This window comes from Pogona vitticeps, chromosome 3 (genome assembly GCF_051106095.1).
Source record: "Pogona vitticeps strain Pit_001003342236 chromosome 3, PviZW2.1, whole genome shotgun sequence".
NCBI classification, from domain to species: domain Eukaryota; kingdom Metazoa; phylum Chordata; class Lepidosauria; order Squamata; family Agamidae; genus Pogona; species Pogona vitticeps.
Genome location: NC_135785.1, coordinates 53,809,362 through 53,829,728, shown reverse-complemented (window position 1 = coordinate 53,829,728; position 20,367 = coordinate 53,809,362). Strand labels below are relative to the sequence as shown.

Sequence of the window (20,367 nt, the reverse complement as noted above, 5' to 3'; positions counted from 1 at the left end):
GTACTGGAGCCTCAGCTTCAGGATCTGTCCTTTCAGGGAGCACTCAGGGTTGATTTCCTTTAGAATTGATAGGTTTGTTCTCCTTGCAGTCCAGGGGACTCTCAAGAGCCTCCTCCAGCACCACAATTCAGAGGCATCAATTCTTCGGCGGTCAGCTTTCTTTATGGTCCAGCTCTCACTTCCATACATCACAACAGGAAAAACCATAGCTTTGACTATTCGGACTTTTGTTGGCAATGTGATGGAATACCTTAGCATTTTTAATGAGGGGGAGGCCTCTCAAGCAAAGCCCTAATGTTGAAGTCATCCCTTCAGAGGTCATTATTTGTCTCAGTGGCTTAGTGGAATGAAGCTAGCTCTGACACAGTTAGTACCACCTGGAAGTAAGAACGTCACTTCGTAGAACACATGTTTTTAACCACAGAATTCTACACGGATCTGCACACTCACTCCTTACATCTAAAATCCAAAGAGAGAGATGACATTGCAGTATAGAAATTTTGCATTTGACCACTTGAAGATATTTCTGGTAAGGTAACTAGAATATAGTCACACATATTGCTTATGGGTAGCAGCTGCCCATCCCTGACCAGAGTGTTTTTCCTACCCTCTACAGCACTGCGCTGGTTTCTTGGGAAATATGATGTTCGGGATGTGATTGAAGAAATGCAGGAGGAGAAGCGCTCACTTGCTTCAGTGGAAACTGTGTCTGTATGGCAACTGTTGCTAGATCGCTCTGTGCGCTGGCAAGTGGTCTCCGTCGTGGTGATCAACGTGGGCATGCAGCTCTCAGGAATTGATGCAGTAAGGACTGCTATGTTGGGTCATAATCTCCAGGGTCATTAGCCTAGCTAGACTAGTTCTGTGCTATTCCCCGTCTTCCACATTGCCAGGCATGCTGGGTGGGCATCAAAAGTGTTATAAAACCATTCTTCCTTTGCTCTTCTGTTTACACTCAGAGCTGTTATCTCACTTTCCCCCCCCCCCCCCCATTCTGTGGCATCTTCCATATGTGGAACAAAAGGAATCAGAGTCACCAAAAGGCATGAGTTGCAAGAGGGAAGGTTTATGCATATCCACATTAATGCATTGTATGTCCTAAATTCAAGAGGCTTGGTATTTTCCCAATGACCCTATGTGGTAGGTCACTATTCCTATTTGACAATCTAATTCTGTACGGAACACAGACTTTCAATCTATATTGATTAGGTCCCACTGGTCTATACTGAGAGTTGACAGACCAAATCTATGGGCCATATACACACAAACTCTGTATCAGCCCCACAGACTTGTGGGGATTTATTAAGTCCCCGATAAAATGTACAGCAGAAGCCCAGCTATTTAATGTTAGAATTAGCTAGAGAAATCTCCCTCTATAGTTCTACTGTAATTCTACCCCTCTCCCCAGGCCAGCACTTTATAGAAATAACACTCAGGAGGCTATCTTTAGGTTTTAAAAAGAGAGAGAAAGGTGTTTATTCACAAAATTTTATAGATATAGAAGGCACAGAGCAACTCCAAAGTTATGAGAAGAAAAATAGGAGAAGAAAAGCAGCAAAAAGTTTGTTTTCTCATCCCACGTGACATGAGAAGATCTGCAGGATGCAAGAATGCAACCTGTCTCTCAGATGTCTTGGGAGGTAATAGATCAAACATGTGGGAAAAGAATGAGGAAGAAAGGAGGGTTTCTCCTAGCCCCAGGAAAATAAAGCCCTTTGATTGATTAGTATTCAAGCAAACAAGCAAGAAGGCTTGTGAGTCCGTGAAAAAGGCTTTCTCCTTCCACAATTCCATGTGTATAAATTCGCATGTGACATTGCTGATTGGCCAACATTTAATAGCCATCTAGTAAAAAAAAAATACAAATACAGAAACAGGAGATACTTTTAATCAACTATTAAGAACATTTAAAAAAACAGAAAAAAATAAACAGCGAGATTTTGATGATACAACATCTTCAAGGCTGTGCATCAAGTTATTGTGGGTAGTTCCAATTTATATGCTGTTATTAATGTCCCAAATCCACATGGCTGATGATGTTGAAGCCAGGTTTGCTTTTTAGCTGGAGACAGTGCAATATGCAAGTTGTTTTGGCTAACAATATGAAATGTATGGCCCTTCTCTTAAAACAGAGGATATTATGTCTAATCTGGGCTTCATTTCTGCTTTTCACAATCACGACCATGCGGCTTTTTCCTTATTTTTCTTGAACTAGAATAAACGTCTCCTGAACGGACCTCAAAAGGGCTAGGAAAGGTGTACAAGCTAAGGTGACTTATTTTCATGACTTCTCTTTTTCCTTGACAGATCTGGTTCTACACAAATGCCATTTTTGAGAATGCTGGCATTCCTGACCCCGAGATACCCTACACTACAGTGGGCACTGGTGCAATTGAGGTCATTGCTGGTTTAATAGGTGTAAGTGCAGACAGTTCTGGATTGTGCATGTCCTGTCCTGAATGGGTGGTTCTGCTGCTCCACTTTTGGCTACAGCAGTGAATTTTTTGAGAGATGGCCAGTAACCTCCTGCCTTACGACCAGGTGCCAAAAGCATACCCTGGGCTTCTTCACGGTACTCTCTACCACTCTCTAATGAAAAGGAAAGGTTCCACAATTAGGCATAATGTTTATCGAAACAGGAGAAAGAGAGTTGCTGTGAAGTCAGGAACCCACTCCATCTTTGCTCAGTTTTCATCTCAATGAGATTTTCAGCCAAAAAGACTTCCACTGGTCAGAAAGGATTCATGGTTGATTAGGGGTGTGTAGAAATCTTGGGGTTGGTATGGTAGCAAAGCAAGAACTGACAGCCACAGAGAACAGTAGATTAAAAAAAGGGAAAAAAATCCTTTAGCTTAAAGCATTTACTAATTGGCTGAAACCCAGTTCGTGCGGCTAAACCCTGATCAGCCACAGTGATATTTTTTTTGGAAATGAAACATTTCCAATCCCTCCTCCAACAGAATCCCAAGGCATCCGTGAAATCCTTTCTGTCAGGGGGAGGCTGTGGAATGGAGGAAGGGATAATTAATTCCTGAAGATTGCCACCACTAACATCATCCAGGCAGGAGCAATTTTCAGACATTAAAGACTTCTCCTGTGTCCCCCACCCCAGTCTTCCCCACGAAGAAAAAGATTCTGTAGAATCCTCAAGACCTTTGCAAGGGTGGGTGAGTCATAAATGTTTAATTTTAACCAACCCAAAAATCAGTGCAGCAGCTAATGCCATCAGCTTTATGCAGGACTCAAGCTTTATAACTCAAATCCCACCCTCCACAAAAGGAAGATATAAGTAAAGGCATATACAGTATCTTGTAAAAGCAGTAAATGTTTTCTATTGCCTCATTTATTGTGTTGGTCTGCAATTTGGTCTGCATGGACACTTTTCCTTGGTCTTTTGTCTCCTGAAGGTTGGGAAAATGTTTAAGCTTGGGTCAGTCAGTTAAGAATTCCCAGTGTGGAACAGTGAATAGTGTGACAGTCTAGGACTCAGGAGACCTGGGTTCAAATCCCTACATGGCCATGAAAACCAGCTGGTAAAACTACTCCTTCAATATCTCACTTACTTTGAAAGCCCTGTTAGGGTCGCTATAGGTAGCTTCTGAGTTGGCATCACATAATATATACAGAGAGTAAGTGTTATGACAACATTTCCTAAGACGCATGCTTTTAAGTTTTGAAAACATACTTGATAGATAATGCATACTTGACAGGGTCATCTCTAATGCCACCTCCATCCCCCCCCCCCCAGTGAAGGTTGATCTGTCAGCAATCGTGTGCTGGTGCATGTGACCCAACCTCCCCAAAACACCTCCCCTGCTCACCCTGTGAAAATATAATACAACCTTTGCTGCCCTGTCGTGACACCCCAGATCTGCTCACGTCATCCAGTGGTATGGATGTGATCTGTGATGTTTGTCTGTCTGTGTGGAGAGGGAGTTTTGGGAAGGGAAGTGTGCATGTTTGTAAACTATGGTGGAGAGAATATGCTTTGGTTTGAGCTTAGAATGAAGGTGCGTAACAGCCACATAAAATGCTTCAAGGAACAGTTGAACCAAATGACGCTGCTTGCCTGGGTGATCTGGTGACCAGTTCACAGTCAATAGGAGCTTTGCAGAGAAAAAGAAGGTTGCTTCAAAAACAGGATGTCTATTTGCATGCCTTTCAAGCAGCAGCCCTTGGGCATGATGCATGTACAGAGTCTAATTTTGAAACGAACAAGAAAAGGGGGTTTGTTCCTTAACACAGCTGAGCATTACAAGACAGACAAACTGACAGCTAGTATTTCATTAGGAAGCACCCATGACTGAGAAGAGGGATGCTTGGTGGTGGGGGGGGAATTGCAGCTGCGATCATTTCTCACCTTGGACTAGGTTGACTGGAAAGGCCACATCTCTCTTCCCTACCTCTGCCTATGGGGTTACTTGTTACTACCACCTGATCCTAGCACCATCCTCCTCCCCTCCCTTGCCTTCCCTCACTATGCCCTTGAAGAAAATGTTTCATTTGCTTTCAGCACCCATCATATTACAGGCAAAAGGTACCTTCCTTCCCGCCCTAGTTTTTTTTCCTTCTGGGCTTCTCCTGAAGAATGAGCAGATGGCAAGGCTCTCCTAGTGTCAGCAACAGAAAAGGCAAAGAGAGAAGGGAAGCAGCCAAGAGCTGAGCTGTATACATTATGGATAACATGTTGTTATAACAAGCCAATCCTTAACAACTGAAAGCATCTGATTGTCACAGGAATATATTTTTTCACCTCACGAGTTTTCAGATGAGCTTGCTTTGTTTCGTGAATAGTCTTATAGAGTTGAACATGGAATTCATTTGCAATTCTAATTTCTCAGATATGAAAATCTGCCTAAATTACATTTCTGGAACACTAATATGATTTCAAACTTGGTGATAATTATCTGTAACGTACAGTTTGACCATTCTCCGCTAGAAGAAGGTGAAGAGGAGAGAAGAGGACAAGAAAGACACACCAAGTAGGATAATAGGCAGGAGAGAGCTTTGTTCCATTCAGTTCCTCCTCAAATGGGTCACGTGTGACTTAGCCTTCAAGGTTATCCAGAACAACAGTAACAACAAAAACAATAAAGCTGTGACATCTTTAATCCTGTTATATTTCACTGTGATCTTTCATGGAGACGTCCACTTCTTCAGACATACTAGACTGAAGCAAACCTAAAAGTTATGTACAGGCACGGGAAATGGATCAGCCCTGTTACTTGTGGTTTTTCTTCATTCTAATAGATCTAAAGAAGTAGATGTATCCACAGGAGCTCACATTGAAATATAACAGTTTGTTTTGAAGCTGCCACAATGGTTTTGCTGTTGTTGTTTATTTCTTGTTTGTTTGGGGTTTTTTTTTTTTGTCTAGACAAGCTTGAAGGCTGGGGTTTTTGAGGGGGGAGCTTGTTTGTTTTATGTTTTGTTTGTTGTTGTTGTTTTGGTTTGTATATGCTTGCACAGTTACTTCAGTGTGCAAGCAATCTTATGAATGCTAAACAGGCACTTTTTAAAAAAAATTTTATCCCACCCAATCAAGTGGCTTGGGCACTCTTCCTATGGGACACAGTGGGATCACCGTCTAAGTAGACATAGGAGAGTGTTCTTAGAATGAATCTCCATATTCAAAAGAAATACAGTATATGCAAAGGAGCGGGATGTTTCTATTTGGAACTGGGAACCCCCAACAGTCATAGAAGCAATTTCAGAATTTTATTTTAAATTTAGGGAACATAATAATTACCAATCACCTCTACATCCCTGAAGGCATGTGCTTTATCATTAAAAGAATAGAAGGCACCCCCTATCTGTGAGGAAGAATGGCTTGTCAATAACACAGAAGGACCAGTATCTTCAGTGTCATTAACAAGCAAACAGCTTGCTTCCTACTAGAAAGCAGGTCTGTGTTACATTGCTGATTTGCCTCGAGAGAGTATTCCAAAGGGCTCTTCTGTATTGGTGCCCAAAGTCAGGAGTGAAAGACCCTTACATGGACCACAGACCACCACCACCCCACTCTTCTGACTAGCCCATTCATGGAGCTAGCCTCAGAAATCTCACGGCCTGAGGAATAATGATGTTCCCCCTCTCCCCCATAAATAAACTGGTTGGGTGGAGGAAGTTCAGTTTTATTTCAGCTATGGAAAGAACCTAACTATACAACTGAGGCACCAGGTTAATTTAAGGAAGTAGGGCAAGTTGCATGGCAGAGAGGATCAGGCATGGAGGCCAGGAATAACACCTGGCATGTAGCATCCTGAGGCGGTTGTCCCATTCTTCCTCATTGTAGAGTCTGCCCTGCCCATGTGTTTGCACAGGCCACAGCCAGGTTAATCAAAAGCTTCTGAGAGGTATAAGAGTTGTCAAGAACGTTCTCATCAACAGGTTTGCTGGCATGGCCAATATGGAATTTTGCTGTTTGTTTTGTGAGTGGGGGTTTTTTTTGTTGGTTTTTTTTGTTTTTTTTTATAGACCCACAATGTGCCTTATAGAAAAATCCTCTCCTTACTGCATCTTGAAACTACCTTCTTGTAACAGGTGTTCACTCCACACATCACAGTCTTTTTAGTTCCCAATTTCTGCACAGCTGGGTCAACTTCCCAGCCAGAGATCAGCCTAGGCTGTCCATGTCAGACCTGTGCCTCTCCCGATTACACAAACACATAGCTCTCCGCCCACTAAATGCCTCTGCTGCCCATCAGCAATGCCTAACTCCAGTAAGCTCATCACTCCATCAACCTGATTGCTCCTGAGTGCCGACAAAAACGGCCCCCAATGGATGCACTGTGGTTGGTTATAAAATTACAGGCATTTGTTCTGCTGTCAGAAATCTTGCTGCTTTGGTTTCCTTCTGGCAGCTTCTTTTCCCCCCCTTCCTGCCAATGGCAGACTCCTGGGTCCCAGGACACCCTCTTTCCCTTCCTCCAGCTCCCCTCACTGTGTTTCCATAGCCAAAGCAAAGCTAGAGTCCTCAGCCACATCTAATCTGTTGGAATGAATTCCTTATCCAAGGATAACTCTCTGAATGATGGGATCTGGGTCACTTTCCATCAGCTTTCAAGAAACAGTTTTCCATCCCTCCCTCTCTGTTCCCAGAGCTGAGCAGAGCCATTCTATTTCTTGATATCCCATCTCTAACACATTACGAGTACATGAAAGCCTTTTCCGGAAGCAAAGAGTAAAACCTGAGTGTGTGCTCCTAGGACCAATCCCTTACATCTAGGCATATGTAATTCAGGAAAGGTGATGCTCGTTGCCTGTCCACTCTCTTCTTCACTTGGGAGACAAAACCCAGCATTTTTAGATGACACATTACAGCCTCATTGTAATGGCAATGGAAAGAGGTTAGCCTGCCTCACTCTGCTCTTCTGTGTCACTGATGCCTTTCTATGGCATAGATATTTGGTGGCAGAAATATAAAACCCACATTTCCTGTTTGTTTGCTTGTTTTAAAGGCCCCCAAATGGCACTTTCCTCCCATTTCTGAGGTAAAGAGAAGCACACACTGATTTTCCATATTTTGATCAAGGAGGAAGCCTGGTTTTTGAAAAGGAGGTTTGATGGCAAGGACCATTATGTGAGACTACACTCCATACTTTGTGCATTATAGCCTAATAAACGTGTGAGGGTGGGGTGGGGGGGCATGAGGGGGTGTCTGCCTGCCTGTCTATTTATTCATAGCACATGCATTAGCATTCAGTCCCTTGTGTAACACCTTTCCTTGGTCACTTCCCATTTGCAGTGCTTCACCATTGAGAAGCTGGGACGTCGTCCTCTCATCATAGTTGGTTTCTGCTTCATGGGCATTTGCTCTTCAGGCATCACCCTCTCCCTGTTGTTGCAGGTAGGAAGGACATGGGTCGGATGGGTAACAACCTCTTAGCAGTGCCCCCCCTCACAGATTATTGGATTTTATACATTAGCTTCAGGCTACGGCATCAGCAATGGAACAACAGTTTCTTTACGGACGTGGGGTTATCCATCCCACCTTCACCCAGGGTAATGTAGTGCAGTGGCACACAGAACTGGTTCAGATGGGACACAGGGTGTTCATAGCAATTTTTTTAAACTCTGTCTCCCTCAAGCCCCATGCCCTCCTGCAACTGGGATATACCAGCTCTTACCGATCTTAACTGCCATGCATGATTCGTCTGTAACCTTTTGGCATGTAAATAATAACTTTGGATGCCCAGACTTTCTCCAACATACTAAATTGCCGTAAATGAGCAATAGGATAGGAGAAGGCCCATAAGCCAGGGATGAGTAAAATGCAGCTCACATGGTGCATTCAGCCCACAACTCTTTCCTTATGCCTTCCAACATCCTTCCAGTGCTCCCCAGAAAAAAAATGGTTTTAAAAAAAATCACACTTTGCCCCAAGAAGTCAGTGGCAAACTGCTAAATCAAGAGAGCCCAGGTGGGCAACTAATGTCCCTTAGGATGCAAACAGCCCCCATTACCATTTTTGTGCCCCCGTCACTTCTGTCTCCTCCAAGCATGTGACACGCACACACTTTTTTTTCTTTCTCAGGGGGGAAAAACCCTTTGAATAGTAGGCAGGAACCTCAAAAGATTTTATTTTTGAAGTGTGAAGGTACAGTGATCCATTAGAAAAATCTACCTCTCTCCAAAGAAAATTTAATAATTAGCCATTTTGAGCAATCACCCTTTGGAAGTGTGGCTCTGAGCAGCCAGCCCGTATGAACAAGGATTCTTGGGCCCTCTGAAGTTGCCCACCCCTGCTATAAATCATGTGAATTTGAGTAGGGATTGATATTTTCTTCAGACAGAGGCATATACACAAACTGAATCAGAAGTTCTTATGCATTTCTGGGGCAACCACATGGCCAAACAAAGATGTCAGAAGCATTAAATGGGGTGGAGCAGCACCACTTCATAGATCTCCCTTGTTCACATTAATGCATTGTAACTGTAAGTGGGGAAAGAGAAACATAAATTAAGGAAGATGAGGAATTGGTGGCAATGGGTAAAAAGAGCATGGTCTTCATCTTACAAATGAACCTTCCTCACACTTTCCTTGCCTACAGATTCTGTGTCTTGCCCTAGAAAGTATCAAAAGTACTGTGCCCATAACTCTTTTAAAGTGATTCACATGTTCCCTTCCTTGTAGCCTTAGGAAGTGGATCTCCTTTTTTTGCAAGATCTGGGCTTTCTCCTGGTAACTGGAAAAAGGGAGGGAAAATTAGAAGTCAAACAGGGCACCCAGCTCTGCAGACTGCCATTGCCTTGGCCTGAGGGCCTTCTGTCCTGACTGTATCTTGGGATCTCCCAAAATTCTGTAGCCCGGTGCAATGGTACCATCCAATCTGTGACCCAGCCTTCCCAATTATCTCTCCTCCTTTCCACGAAACTTTTTCATGGGGAACTGGAGACACACAGATACTCTAATGGATCCAGAAAAGGATGATTGGAGCATCTCTATATGGGCACAGAGAACAGAAGGCTGAAGTCTTTGTGCCATTATTCAGGCATGGGTTGGGAGGCCAATGCACATCCCTAAACATCCTTCTTAGAAAAAGTTGACTTTTCCTCCCTTATGATAGGACTTGGATTCTTTAGTAGAGCAGTAAGAATTAAGATCCAATAAGATGATAACCAATGGTATAGGGAAACAGAGCTTGAAGCACTGGGGCTCTGAGAGTAGCAGGGACTAAGGTGTCATCTGTCATCACCAGTCCTGGCTGACTACCAGTCCTCACTATCATCGTCTTAAAACAGCAGAGCTGGAAGGGACCCTATGGATAATTGAATCCAGCCCCTGTCAAGGAAGCACAGGTGGGGAATCAAACTTCCAATACCTAAATCATTGAGCTATCCAGCAGTCCTGGTGAGATGTATTCTTACTTTAGGAGATGAAAGACAATCCTACCTTCTCTGAAATACCAATCAAACTGTGTGAAAATGAAATTAACTAGCTGTTCAGAAGCAGGATAAGAGAACAGAGAAGGCCATCACTGGGGCAACTGACTGCTGTGCATGGTCGCTCCTAGAAATGGAGGTGCACAATCAAAGAAGGAAGCTAGGATTTGGAGAGCTAGCAGTCTGCAGACAGAGTTGTAAGGTGCAGGTATGAGCAGTGGTGGAATTTGGGTGTTGTACATGAGAATACTCTATTACAATTTGAAGTAACTTTCTCCACAACCTAAATGTCCTTCCCACAGGGAACTGTGACCTGGATGCGCTATGTCAGTGTGGCGTGTGTTATTGGGATCATCGCAGGATTCTGCATGGGACCAGGTGGGTTTCCTTTGAGGGCAATTCGGGAAATAACAGTAACAAAGCTCCATTTCAGCGTTACTGGACACTAGCAGAACAGCGCAAGGACTGGAACTGCAACTATCTGGTCAAAGTCCTATAGGAGTTCAGTATCCCAAGAATAGGATCTTGATGGAGGGTGCATGGTGAAGTAAGCTGACAACCTAGAGGATTATTTGAGCTGTAATAGATACAGTGAAAGGTGTTAAGTCTTCTTGCAGTCAATTGCCCTCAGGATTCTTGCTTTTTTACATAATTGTTGAAGTTATGAAAATGTATTTACTTATTTGTACCTCCTGCCTTTCTTCCTATGAGATCCAGTATATACAGGTTCCCCCCTCCCCATTTTATCTTATCAACAACTCTGTATGGTCAGGCTGAGACATTCTGGCCCAAGGGAACCCAGTCAGTTTTATGGCTTAGTGGGGACGTCAGCCTCAACTCCGGCGCTCTAAGCACTACACCATATAGTGCCATAGACTTGCCTGCAAAGTTTTTGAGCACCCAAAATGTTGTGATAAGAGGGCTCATAAGAGAAAGTTGAATCTCAGGCCATCCATCCTACCTTAAATGTAGTGAGATGTGAACTGCTTTTTGGAATCCTGAAGTTCTTCCACTGTCTTACTCTGTGTTGCAGAGGCAATTCCTCTGCCTGCTGCTAACGGAGAGGTGAAAGCACAGCTCTCTAAATATGATGGACGAGGCGGCTGCTGGTTTACCCAATTGATGTATTAGTGCAGCCGCCAACAGATCCATAACTCATTGTCGGCCCAGAATTTATTCGCTGTAATTACATCTTTAATTAGGATTTTAATGGCTCATTGTTCACAAACAATGATGAATCTCACTTTTAAAATAAAAATCTCTCTCTTCCCACTCCTGGTGATCTGTGAGCAATGTTCAGTCAGAGGAGGGGTGTCCTTGGGTGGTTTTTTTAAAAAAAACAATTTCTAAAAAATAGTTTTAGGAAGCAGTTTGGCATACTCCTGGAAGAATGATATGCTACTTCACTTACCACATCAGAAAGTGGGCATATGTTGGGGCACTAGGGCAAATAGTATCATTCAGAGTGAAAAATCCCTATTCCAGAGACACAGGTCTTGGGTCCTGTGTAGGACAGGTTCTTCCATTAAAGAAATCTCCCTTATCAGCATGATGTTATACGTATTTAAGTGGAGCAGAGCTGAACAGGGGGGTTTTGTGTTCACTGCTCCTGGAAGACTTTTCAACAGTTTGGAGAAAAGACTCAAAGGGTGTGAAAATTTCAGATCAAGAATGCATGCTCAAGTGTGCATCCTACTCAGAACAGTATACTACAGAGGGAGAATATTCAGGTTTGGATGTGTATTCTGGAATGCATTCAAAGGCACACTAAAGTGTGCATGTGCAAGTGCTGTCTACCGACACCACATTTGACTTAATGAGATGTGTGCTTGAATAAACATGTGCATTGTAGAGCACCTAGAGCTTGATTAGAGGAGTCCACTTTTACATGATCTTGCTGACATCAGCATGTAGCCAAATCTGATGTGTTCTGTGTCAGTATCATCTCCACTATGTTATCTTGATTTATTTGAACCACAGAGATAGAATAAATCCTGTGCAGAACTTGGAAAAAAAATGGTGAGAAAGCAACAGCAGATTGAGGGCTAGCTAAATTGTAAGTTACAGATTGTCCATCACTAGAAGCTAGAACTCCATTAGTGTTTCAAAGATATACTTCAGGTAGACCTTCATGACTGAGCACACCTACTTGCAACCAAAGCCCTTGTTTATATCTGAAACCCAGTTGCAAAACAAAGCAAGCTACTTTGCAAACTACATGAAAAGCTCTCTATCTGACAATCTGACAATTGTTGGCACGCAAGGAGTTCTCTTTTATAAATTTTAGCCTGACCTATATAGGAGTTGAGGGACGTGGTGGCGCTGCGGGTTAAACCGCAGAAGCCTATGTGCTGTAAGGTCTGTAGATCTTCAGCTGTAAGATCGAATCCATGCGACGGAGTGAGCGCCTGTCGCTTGTCCCATCTCCCGCCAACCTAGCGGTTCGAAAGCATGCAAATGCGAGTAGATAAATAAGGACCACCTCAGTGGAAAGGTAACAGCGTTCCGTGTCTAAGTCGCACTGGCCATGTGACCATGGAAGATTGTCTTCAGACAAACGCTGGCTCTATGGCTTGGAAATGGGGATGAGCACCGCCCCCTAGAGTCAGACACGACTCTAAAAATTGTCAAGGGGAACCTTTACCTTTACCTATATAGGAATTATTCAAGCCATACCTTTCAAATAGCTTAGCCCTTTGGATAATGCCATTAAAGTTCAGGGTACAACTCAGAATGGATTCACTGCCCCCACAAAATCAAGAGTTAGCAGCCTCCAGTGAACTGAACAACTACTGTCAGCATGCAGCTTTGATTGTATATAGCGACAGTCTCCCCACACCCATGACAGGATCTCCCACAAAAAGCCTGGCTTGATCCCTGTGGTTCTAAGCACTGTCTTTCCCCTACAGCTGGGGTCCCATTTTTGATGACAGCCGAGCTCTTCAAGCAGTCCCATCGACCCCCTGCATACATTGTGGGTGGGTCCCTCAACTGGCTCTCAAACTTCACTGTCGGCTTTGTATTTCCCTTCCTGCAGGTATGATGGGTTCTTTCTTTCAGAGGGTGGTAGAGCTGAGGACCCCTCAAGAGGGATGAAGGTTTTCTTGAAACATACATATCGTTTTATAGGCCTGCACTTACTCATCTCAAAAAAAAGGAAGAAAAAGGAGGGCATGGGCTGCATAAAACTCCATATGCTAATAGATAGGAACAGATACAAAATCAGAAATGATGTTCACAATCTAAGCAACATTTTAATGCTTCTCACTTTGTAAGGTACGATTGTAATCATGTGGTCTTTGTACCTGCTGGATCTGCTGCTCAGGTTCTTGCCATAGAAGGGCAACTTCAGAGCCCCCGAGTGCCATCCTTATGATCCATTATCTTCGTATTAAGACTTTGGCTGGATAGCTTCAAATGGAGGACACCATTAAAAAGAGAGAGAAATGTCTCTGATGGGCCTTCAAAAGCAGGACTGTTCTCCCTAAAAATGTATGGCCATTCTAGGTCTGCACCGCAGTATAGCCTCTCAGGGTGGTTTTGGGCACAACATAGAGGAAAGATGGATTTTCCTGGGTATTTCTGTATTTTCCTGGGTAATCTAGAAAGAAGCTACCATTAGAAGCAAGGAAATAGGTTCTCAGGTACTGAATGAGTTACTGTATTTCTTTCTGTGGAGTAATCATATCCTAGCCTTGTGAATGGGAAGAGCCACAACACAGGACTGGCAATCTGGTGTCTTTCAGTGTTATTAGATTAGAACTCTTACCATGCCTGGTTGATGACGATCCTGGCTGGAGCTATGTGGACCTGGAATCCTGTAATACCTGGAAAGCATCACATTGCATGTACTACTGAAAAACTCATGTTTATATACCAGCATCAACATTTGTATAGAAAGAAGCCATAGCACTGAATGGGGATATGTGTGTGTGTGCACCTTTGTGTGTCTGTATTTTATTCCAAACCTGCTACTCTAACTTGTATCAGGCCTCGAAGCTTTAGAGTCCAAGTTCTGTTAGCAATCCTCAAATTGCAGTGGAGAGAATTTGCAGCAAAACCCAGCTGGTCTTGACAGAAGAGTCCCTAATCACATCACAAGGCTATACCAAACAGAGAACTGGCTCCATCAAGCAACCTGTTTGGGACTGACTTTCACAGTCAGTCAAGACATGGAAGCGATGCATTTTAAAAATATTGGGCTTTCTCTTTGATAAACTATGTTTGTAAAGCCATCCTGGAGGAGGTGAAGGCTGCAGGTGTCCTCCTGCCAGGCCAGAAGAGACAGCTAGTACTCCCCAAAGGACCTCTCCACAGTACAGGCCTGTGTTCGGGTGCATGTCTGTAAAACTAGATTCATTTCCAGAGCTTAGAAAATGTACTTGTTTCAACTACAACTCTCTGAATTTCTCAACCAGAATGACTGGGAGCTTCTGGGAGTTACAATTCAAACAAAATAACTTTTCTCTGCTCATTCCAGGCATAGAATGAGTTTTCTCATTCTGCCTTTTGGGATTATGTAATTCTCTCACTGCCAGAAGGGAAATACATGAAGACCAAGGATGAAAGGCCATCTCCATGGCAAGTCAAGGTGTTTTGCTTGCAGAAGGTACCAACTTGTACCATCTCTTGGCTTGGCTAGAATAAAACCCTGCAATATCATGCAGCAGTCTCTGTAGATAATCCTAAACTAGAGGGTTCAGTATTTTGACTCACTATAAGGCAGCCTTTGAAATACTGAGCATGTTTCTTTCTGGTTCTCTCAACACTATTCTGTTTCTATCCTCAGATGTCCGCAGGTGCCTTCTGCTACCTGGTCTTCAGTGGTGTTTGCCTTTTGGTCGCATTGTATGTCTATTTCATCATCCCTGAGACCAAAAACAAAACATTTATGGAAATCAGCCAGATCTTTGCTTCTCGCCACACCTTCCTCTCTCACCTGACCGATTCTGTCAAGATGATCAAGTTCAATGGCTATGGTGCTCTGGAGAACAGCTCCCTGGAACTGTCAGGGTCAGAATCCAACCCATGATTATTCTTCCATGCATATTATTATGATGCCTTTTCCCACTGTACCCTCCTGTCACAAATTCTTCTGTCTGAGCAAAGGGAGAAAGAAAATATTGATTATCTTTTCTTGATGCCTTTTGTTTGTTTTGGTACAGCCAACAGTACAAAAGGTACTTGTGGGAAACTTGGGGAAGAGCCATATGATTCAGTCCTACAGGGGCTACCCTCTTCTTAACAGCTACCTACTGTTCCAGGTATTTGTGGGGCCCTTCAATCAAACATACAGACACTCTGTCTGACAACTATCTCAGGAAACCGGTCAATGCAAACCAAACTATTTATAATGCATGTCATGGATAGACCTCATCCTCTTTACAGCAAAGTATTTTTCTAAGGTTCTGGTAAGATCTACCAAATGTCTTCTAGATTGTCTGTGCTTGCAGCTAGGCCAGCACTGGGCTTTAGACCCCATTCAAAGATCAAAAATAAAAAAGCGCACTGTTACCAAACAGTACAGTCACAGCATAAAAAAGGTAAAGGTAAAGGTTCCCCTTGACAATTTTTGTCCAGTCGTGTTCGACTCTAGGGGGCGGTGCTCATCCCCGTTTCCAAGCCATAGAGCCAGCGTTTGTCCAAAGACAATCTTCCGTGGTCACATGGCCAGTGCGACTTAGACACAGAACGCTGTTACCTTCCCACTGAGGTGGTCCCTATTTATCTACTTGCATTTGCATGCTTCCGAACCGCTATGTTGGCGGGAGCTGGGACAAGCGACGGGCGCTCACTCCATCATGTGGATTCGATCTTACAACTGCTTGGTCTTCTGATCCCGTAGCACAGGCTTCTGCAGTTTAGCCCACAGCGCCACCACGTCCCTTACAGTCACAGCATAGACAACACCAAATCTGCACTGTATTTTAGGAAGAGTGCAGTGACACGCATGAATCCTACATAAAATTATGCCAAGTTTGCCCTTTTAAAAAAGGCAAGGAAATTGAGATGTCAGTAAAAACCAAAAATAAAATAAATGCTCATTATGTCATGGAATTATTTGCTGAATGAGCAAGAAGATTGAAATATGCAGCTGTGGTATTGCACTCAGCAACATTTATGCATGCACAACAAAGTACTGTTTCAAACAGGCAACAAAGAAATCGGCATTTACATCTGCTTCTTCCTGCAAAATAATTGCATCTACACCCATTCTCAAGGTAACTGCAAGGTCAAGGAAACTATACACTCGTATGTGTGCACACATAGCAGCTAAGGAAGGAAACAGCACAAATCTCTATTTTACTTACTCTATACTTTGGCTGAAGGCAGCTATGGCAGGGGCAACTGCACCCCCAGATGTCAGGGCTACATCCTCCCTAACCCAATCACAAGCTGCTTGGGGGATCTATCTATATTTGGGAAACAAGAATATGGTAGAAAGTTGTTCGACAAGATTGTTATTTGACAATTTATCATCTGCACTTATGGAGGAGCAATAGGTGGTAGAACCCAAGCTTGGTGTGCAGCAAGTCCCCAGTTCAATCCTTGGAATCTCCATATCAGACTGGAAGTAGGGAGAGACTACTGCTAGAAACCACATGGAGAGGCACTACCATATATACAATAATGAGTTAGTTTAGTCTTCCCCAAATGATGCTGTGCAGAATTTTGAGTAAGAACTCCCAACATCTCACAGCCACATGTACATATTATAATTGCACCTAAGCATCGGTGCAATGAAACCTAAGGATGGGTAACACAATGGTGTACATGCAAACAATTTTTACAAATGCACAACATAGTTGGTGTGTACAAGAAGTACCAGAAGTACAAAAAAAAAAAAAAAGACCTAGCCACATGATGCCTACCATGATCTCTAGTTTGGCCCCAAAACACAAGCCAAAGGAGGAAAAATAGAATCTATCCAACATGGTTTACAGTTTAGAGAAGAATGCACACTTATAGGCACATTTGCATCCTAAGTCAGACAATGAGTTGTATACTCAAATCAAAATTTATTTTGAAGTCTTAAGTGGTTTTTGGGAAGATGATTATTTGAAGGACCTCCTGTAATCACAGGAATCCTTGTAGGTCTTGAGATTGGTATCCAGTAACCTTGTTCTCGCCTTGCCATCAACACTGGTAGATAGGAGCAGCAGGGCCTTGTTGGCAGTGGCCACAGGTTCCTTGAAGATTGCCCCAATAGAAGAAAATATATTAACGCCTAACTTTACTGGCTTTTAAATACACTCAGAAAAAAAATATTTATTAAAAAAATAAATTAAATTACTGCTTTTTATATGACATGCTTTATCTTGCTTTAACAATTGTTCCTTAACTTCATATGCTTTTATATGTGTCTATTCCATGTTACAAACCATTTGTTTTAATTCTAGGAGACATGAAAATGTTTTTACCCTGGAAAATGTTGTGGAAAACTTTTAAAATTTATAAATGGCCAATATAGGCATCATATTCATATGACAGACTTACTTAAGAACAAACAGATTTAGGTTTCACATCAGGTAGAACAAATAAGGTTTGAATCTTTGGAAGGGAAAAGACAGGTAGAAAGAAAAATTCTTTGATTTGTTTGTTGACAGGAAAGTGTTCTAATGAGTGACCACTAGATGTCCCTGTTGGTCAGTAATCTCAAGTGGATGTTTATACTGTATTAAAACTGGGCAGCATAAATCTGAACAGTTTGGGCTACAATCCTAACCTTAAAATCTGCCTGCAGGAAGCAAATACTACTACATTCTCTGGGCTTTTAAACTTTTGAGTTAAGATAATTAGGGTCAAAACATGCAACCAGCTGCTGAATGATAGGTTTTGTTGTAAGTGTACATTTGTCATTGGCGCTCTTGAACATAGGAATAGTTGACAGTGGGTTTGGGACCTAATGTCCGCCTTTGTAATCCTAAGGTGCTTTCCTGCCACATCAGGTACTGATACTGATCATACTTCCATGTAGCAACATAACCTATCAGGTGGGATTGTCCATAGCCCATGGCTGTTCAAGACGTGTTACTGCCTGTACAAAAGCTAACATGGTGCCTCCTTCCATAATTTCAAAAAATGCTGAAGGAGCAGGCCTCTGAGTCTTGCTTTAACACCAGCAGGATGATAAACCTCCATCACCACAATCAATCTAGTTTAGAGAATGGAGGACAGACTATGTGGCTCATACCGTTAAGTCCTTGATGACAAAGGAAAGGCCAGAGGTCTCAAGAGTAACACCATGGAGAGGAGGGCGGAGAGGTGCTCCTGCACCTTGCCACAGCATCTGTCACATGACACAGTAGCCACAATCTGCCTATTGGTACAGCTGAAGCTGTCGTGGCTTAAAGGACAACGTGAGTTGTCTTGTAGTCATACTTAAGCGCTATTGCCATCTGGCTGGATTTTGGCAGGTTTTGCATTACTGCATGCATGACCACACCTGTACTTTTCCAAATATATTGATGAACGAGGGCATGAAGTTGTAACTAACTTGCTACACAAATGACACCAGAATTCTTATACATTGGTTGAGATTGGGGCCATGTGTGGCTGTGGTGGGTTAGGGATTCTGGGAGTTCCCCCCCTACAAAAAAATGTAATTTACCCAAGCTTTGCCAAGTGGTGCATGTTATCACCCTCTACCTTCCTACAACAATACATATATCAAGGATATGCATTACTAGTGACACTGCCTTGCAATAAATTCAGACACAGTCATAACACAAGTAAGTCTAGGATAATGTTTACTTAGTTTCATACACCAAGGCCTTCAAAGCAAGTTACACACCTTTCAGAATTGGGCACACTGTGTCTACTCTATGTGATTCAAGCCAAGGCTGTTGGTTTTAATGGTCATGAAACTTCCCATGATGCAACTGTAGATAGCTGGGAGGAAGCAATATGCCCACACCACTCATGTGTGGGAAAGGACAAGCATATAATCAGAACTTGGAAAAGTTACTTTTTGAGCTACAAATCAAACCATCTCCCAACTGTTATGACCCCTATAGTCTCCAAAATTGACATTTCCAAGCTCTATGTATGACTCCATGCTTCTGACACTCTCTTCTTGTCTTTATATGGCAACAAGCATAAACCTATGTGCTCGTTATTATTTTAATTATTGTAAGCTGCCCAGAGACCTCTGGGTAGAGTGGGCGGCATATAAATTAAATAAATAAATAATAAATAAATAAATAGTTAGGGACATTTGCCACCTAGTGACTGAAAATGGTACCCCTTGTTTAGAACACGCAGGCATATTTAATTAATTCAGATTAATTAATATATTAAAAATAATTCTACAGTATACCTCCCCACCATCCCCTTAGTCTACATGCCCTGTTTTAGACATCTAAGGTTTGGCTGTGACAGAAATACTTATTCATTCATTCATTCATTTTTAACAGTAGTAGATAACTGCCCCTTATAGAATGTTCTTGATTTTTCAATCAAGTTTTGACTTCTTCCACGTCTATATATTCAGTATGTGTGATAATTCCATCATGTTTCTTGAAGTCAAAAACCAAATGATTAGATGGGAGAAGGAGAACGTACACTTCAGAGCCAACTGTTTGGAGAATGGCACAGGCTATACTGGGGTCTAGCCAGGTTGCTTGCTTCCTATTTATATAGGCTTAGAAAGTAGTCCAAGAGCATTTCTTGCTACATACTTCCTTGAAGATCCAGCCTTCCTCTTTGGAACATAATCACTCAAAGAAGAAGGGGTGGGGCAAGAGGTCCCCCCCCTCCAAATTTCTCTGTTCACCACCAAGCGGTAAATATGTGCAACATTATGTATGTATAATGGAGTGTAAATAATCCCAAAAAGTGCCTTGTAAATAGACTCCAAGTTTATCCTTTATTAATGAGCCGCTGAGCGTCCTGCTGCTTTAGAGCAGCAAGGCTTTCATAATATCAAACCCTAAATTACACTTGGTGTCTCTCATTCCCAGCAAACGAGAATCATTTCAGGCCTCTTTGCTGCCTGTATTTATTTATTTATTCATTTATTGATTTTTGCCAGAGTGAGCCCAGCATTCTCTCTGCTACCGTTTAGTAACATGGAAACTTCCATGAATGGGAAACTCTGCCCCCAAAGTGAGCACAATGAAAGATGCCAAGGGAGGGGGAAGAGATGTATGTTCCTGGCAGCCTTCTGACTGCTTCATCCTTTGTTTACGCAGTCATACATTCTATGCTTCTGTTGATGCATGCAAAAGAGGGAAGGTACAAGGTCCTAAGAGACCTAGAACTGTAAAAATCAGGAATAATAATCAGGTTAGGATTAACTCGCTATGATCATCACCCCCACCCCCGACATGAGCCACCACAGTAGCAGCTTTATCCAGTTGCAGTGAGTTAGGTAGCTTTAAAGCAGGTTAAAATTTTGGCAAAATCTTGTTGGGCAAATTTTACATGGTTTAAAGCTGATAATGTCATCAGCCACAATAGTTTCCCCCACCCAGAAATTAA

General features: G+C 42.6%; 1 protein-coding gene across 2 annotated transcripts in view; it reads left to right on the top strand.

Moving 5' to 3' along the window:
• The window catches only part of LOC110077616 (solute carrier family 2, facilitated glucose transporter member 9), a 42,355-nt gene extending 27,329 nt beyond the window's left edge, over positions 1–15,026 (top strand). For both annotated transcript variants that reach the window (XM_020790860.3, XM_078389445.1), the window contains 6 exons: positions 617–804; positions 2,308–2,418; positions 7,748–7,849; positions 10,188–10,263; positions 12,795–12,922; positions 14,675–15,026. In XM_020790860.3, the coding sequence (XP_020646519.3) occupies positions 617–804; positions 2,308–2,418; positions 7,748–7,849; positions 10,188–10,263; positions 12,795–12,922; positions 14,675–14,917 (848 nt within the window). In that variant the 3' untranslated portion in view covers positions 14,918–15,026. The remainder of the gene's footprint in view (positions 1–616; positions 805–2,307; positions 2,419–7,747; positions 7,850–10,187; positions 10,264–12,794; positions 12,923–14,674) is intronic.
• Positions 15,027–20,367: the final 5,341 nt, after the last annotated feature.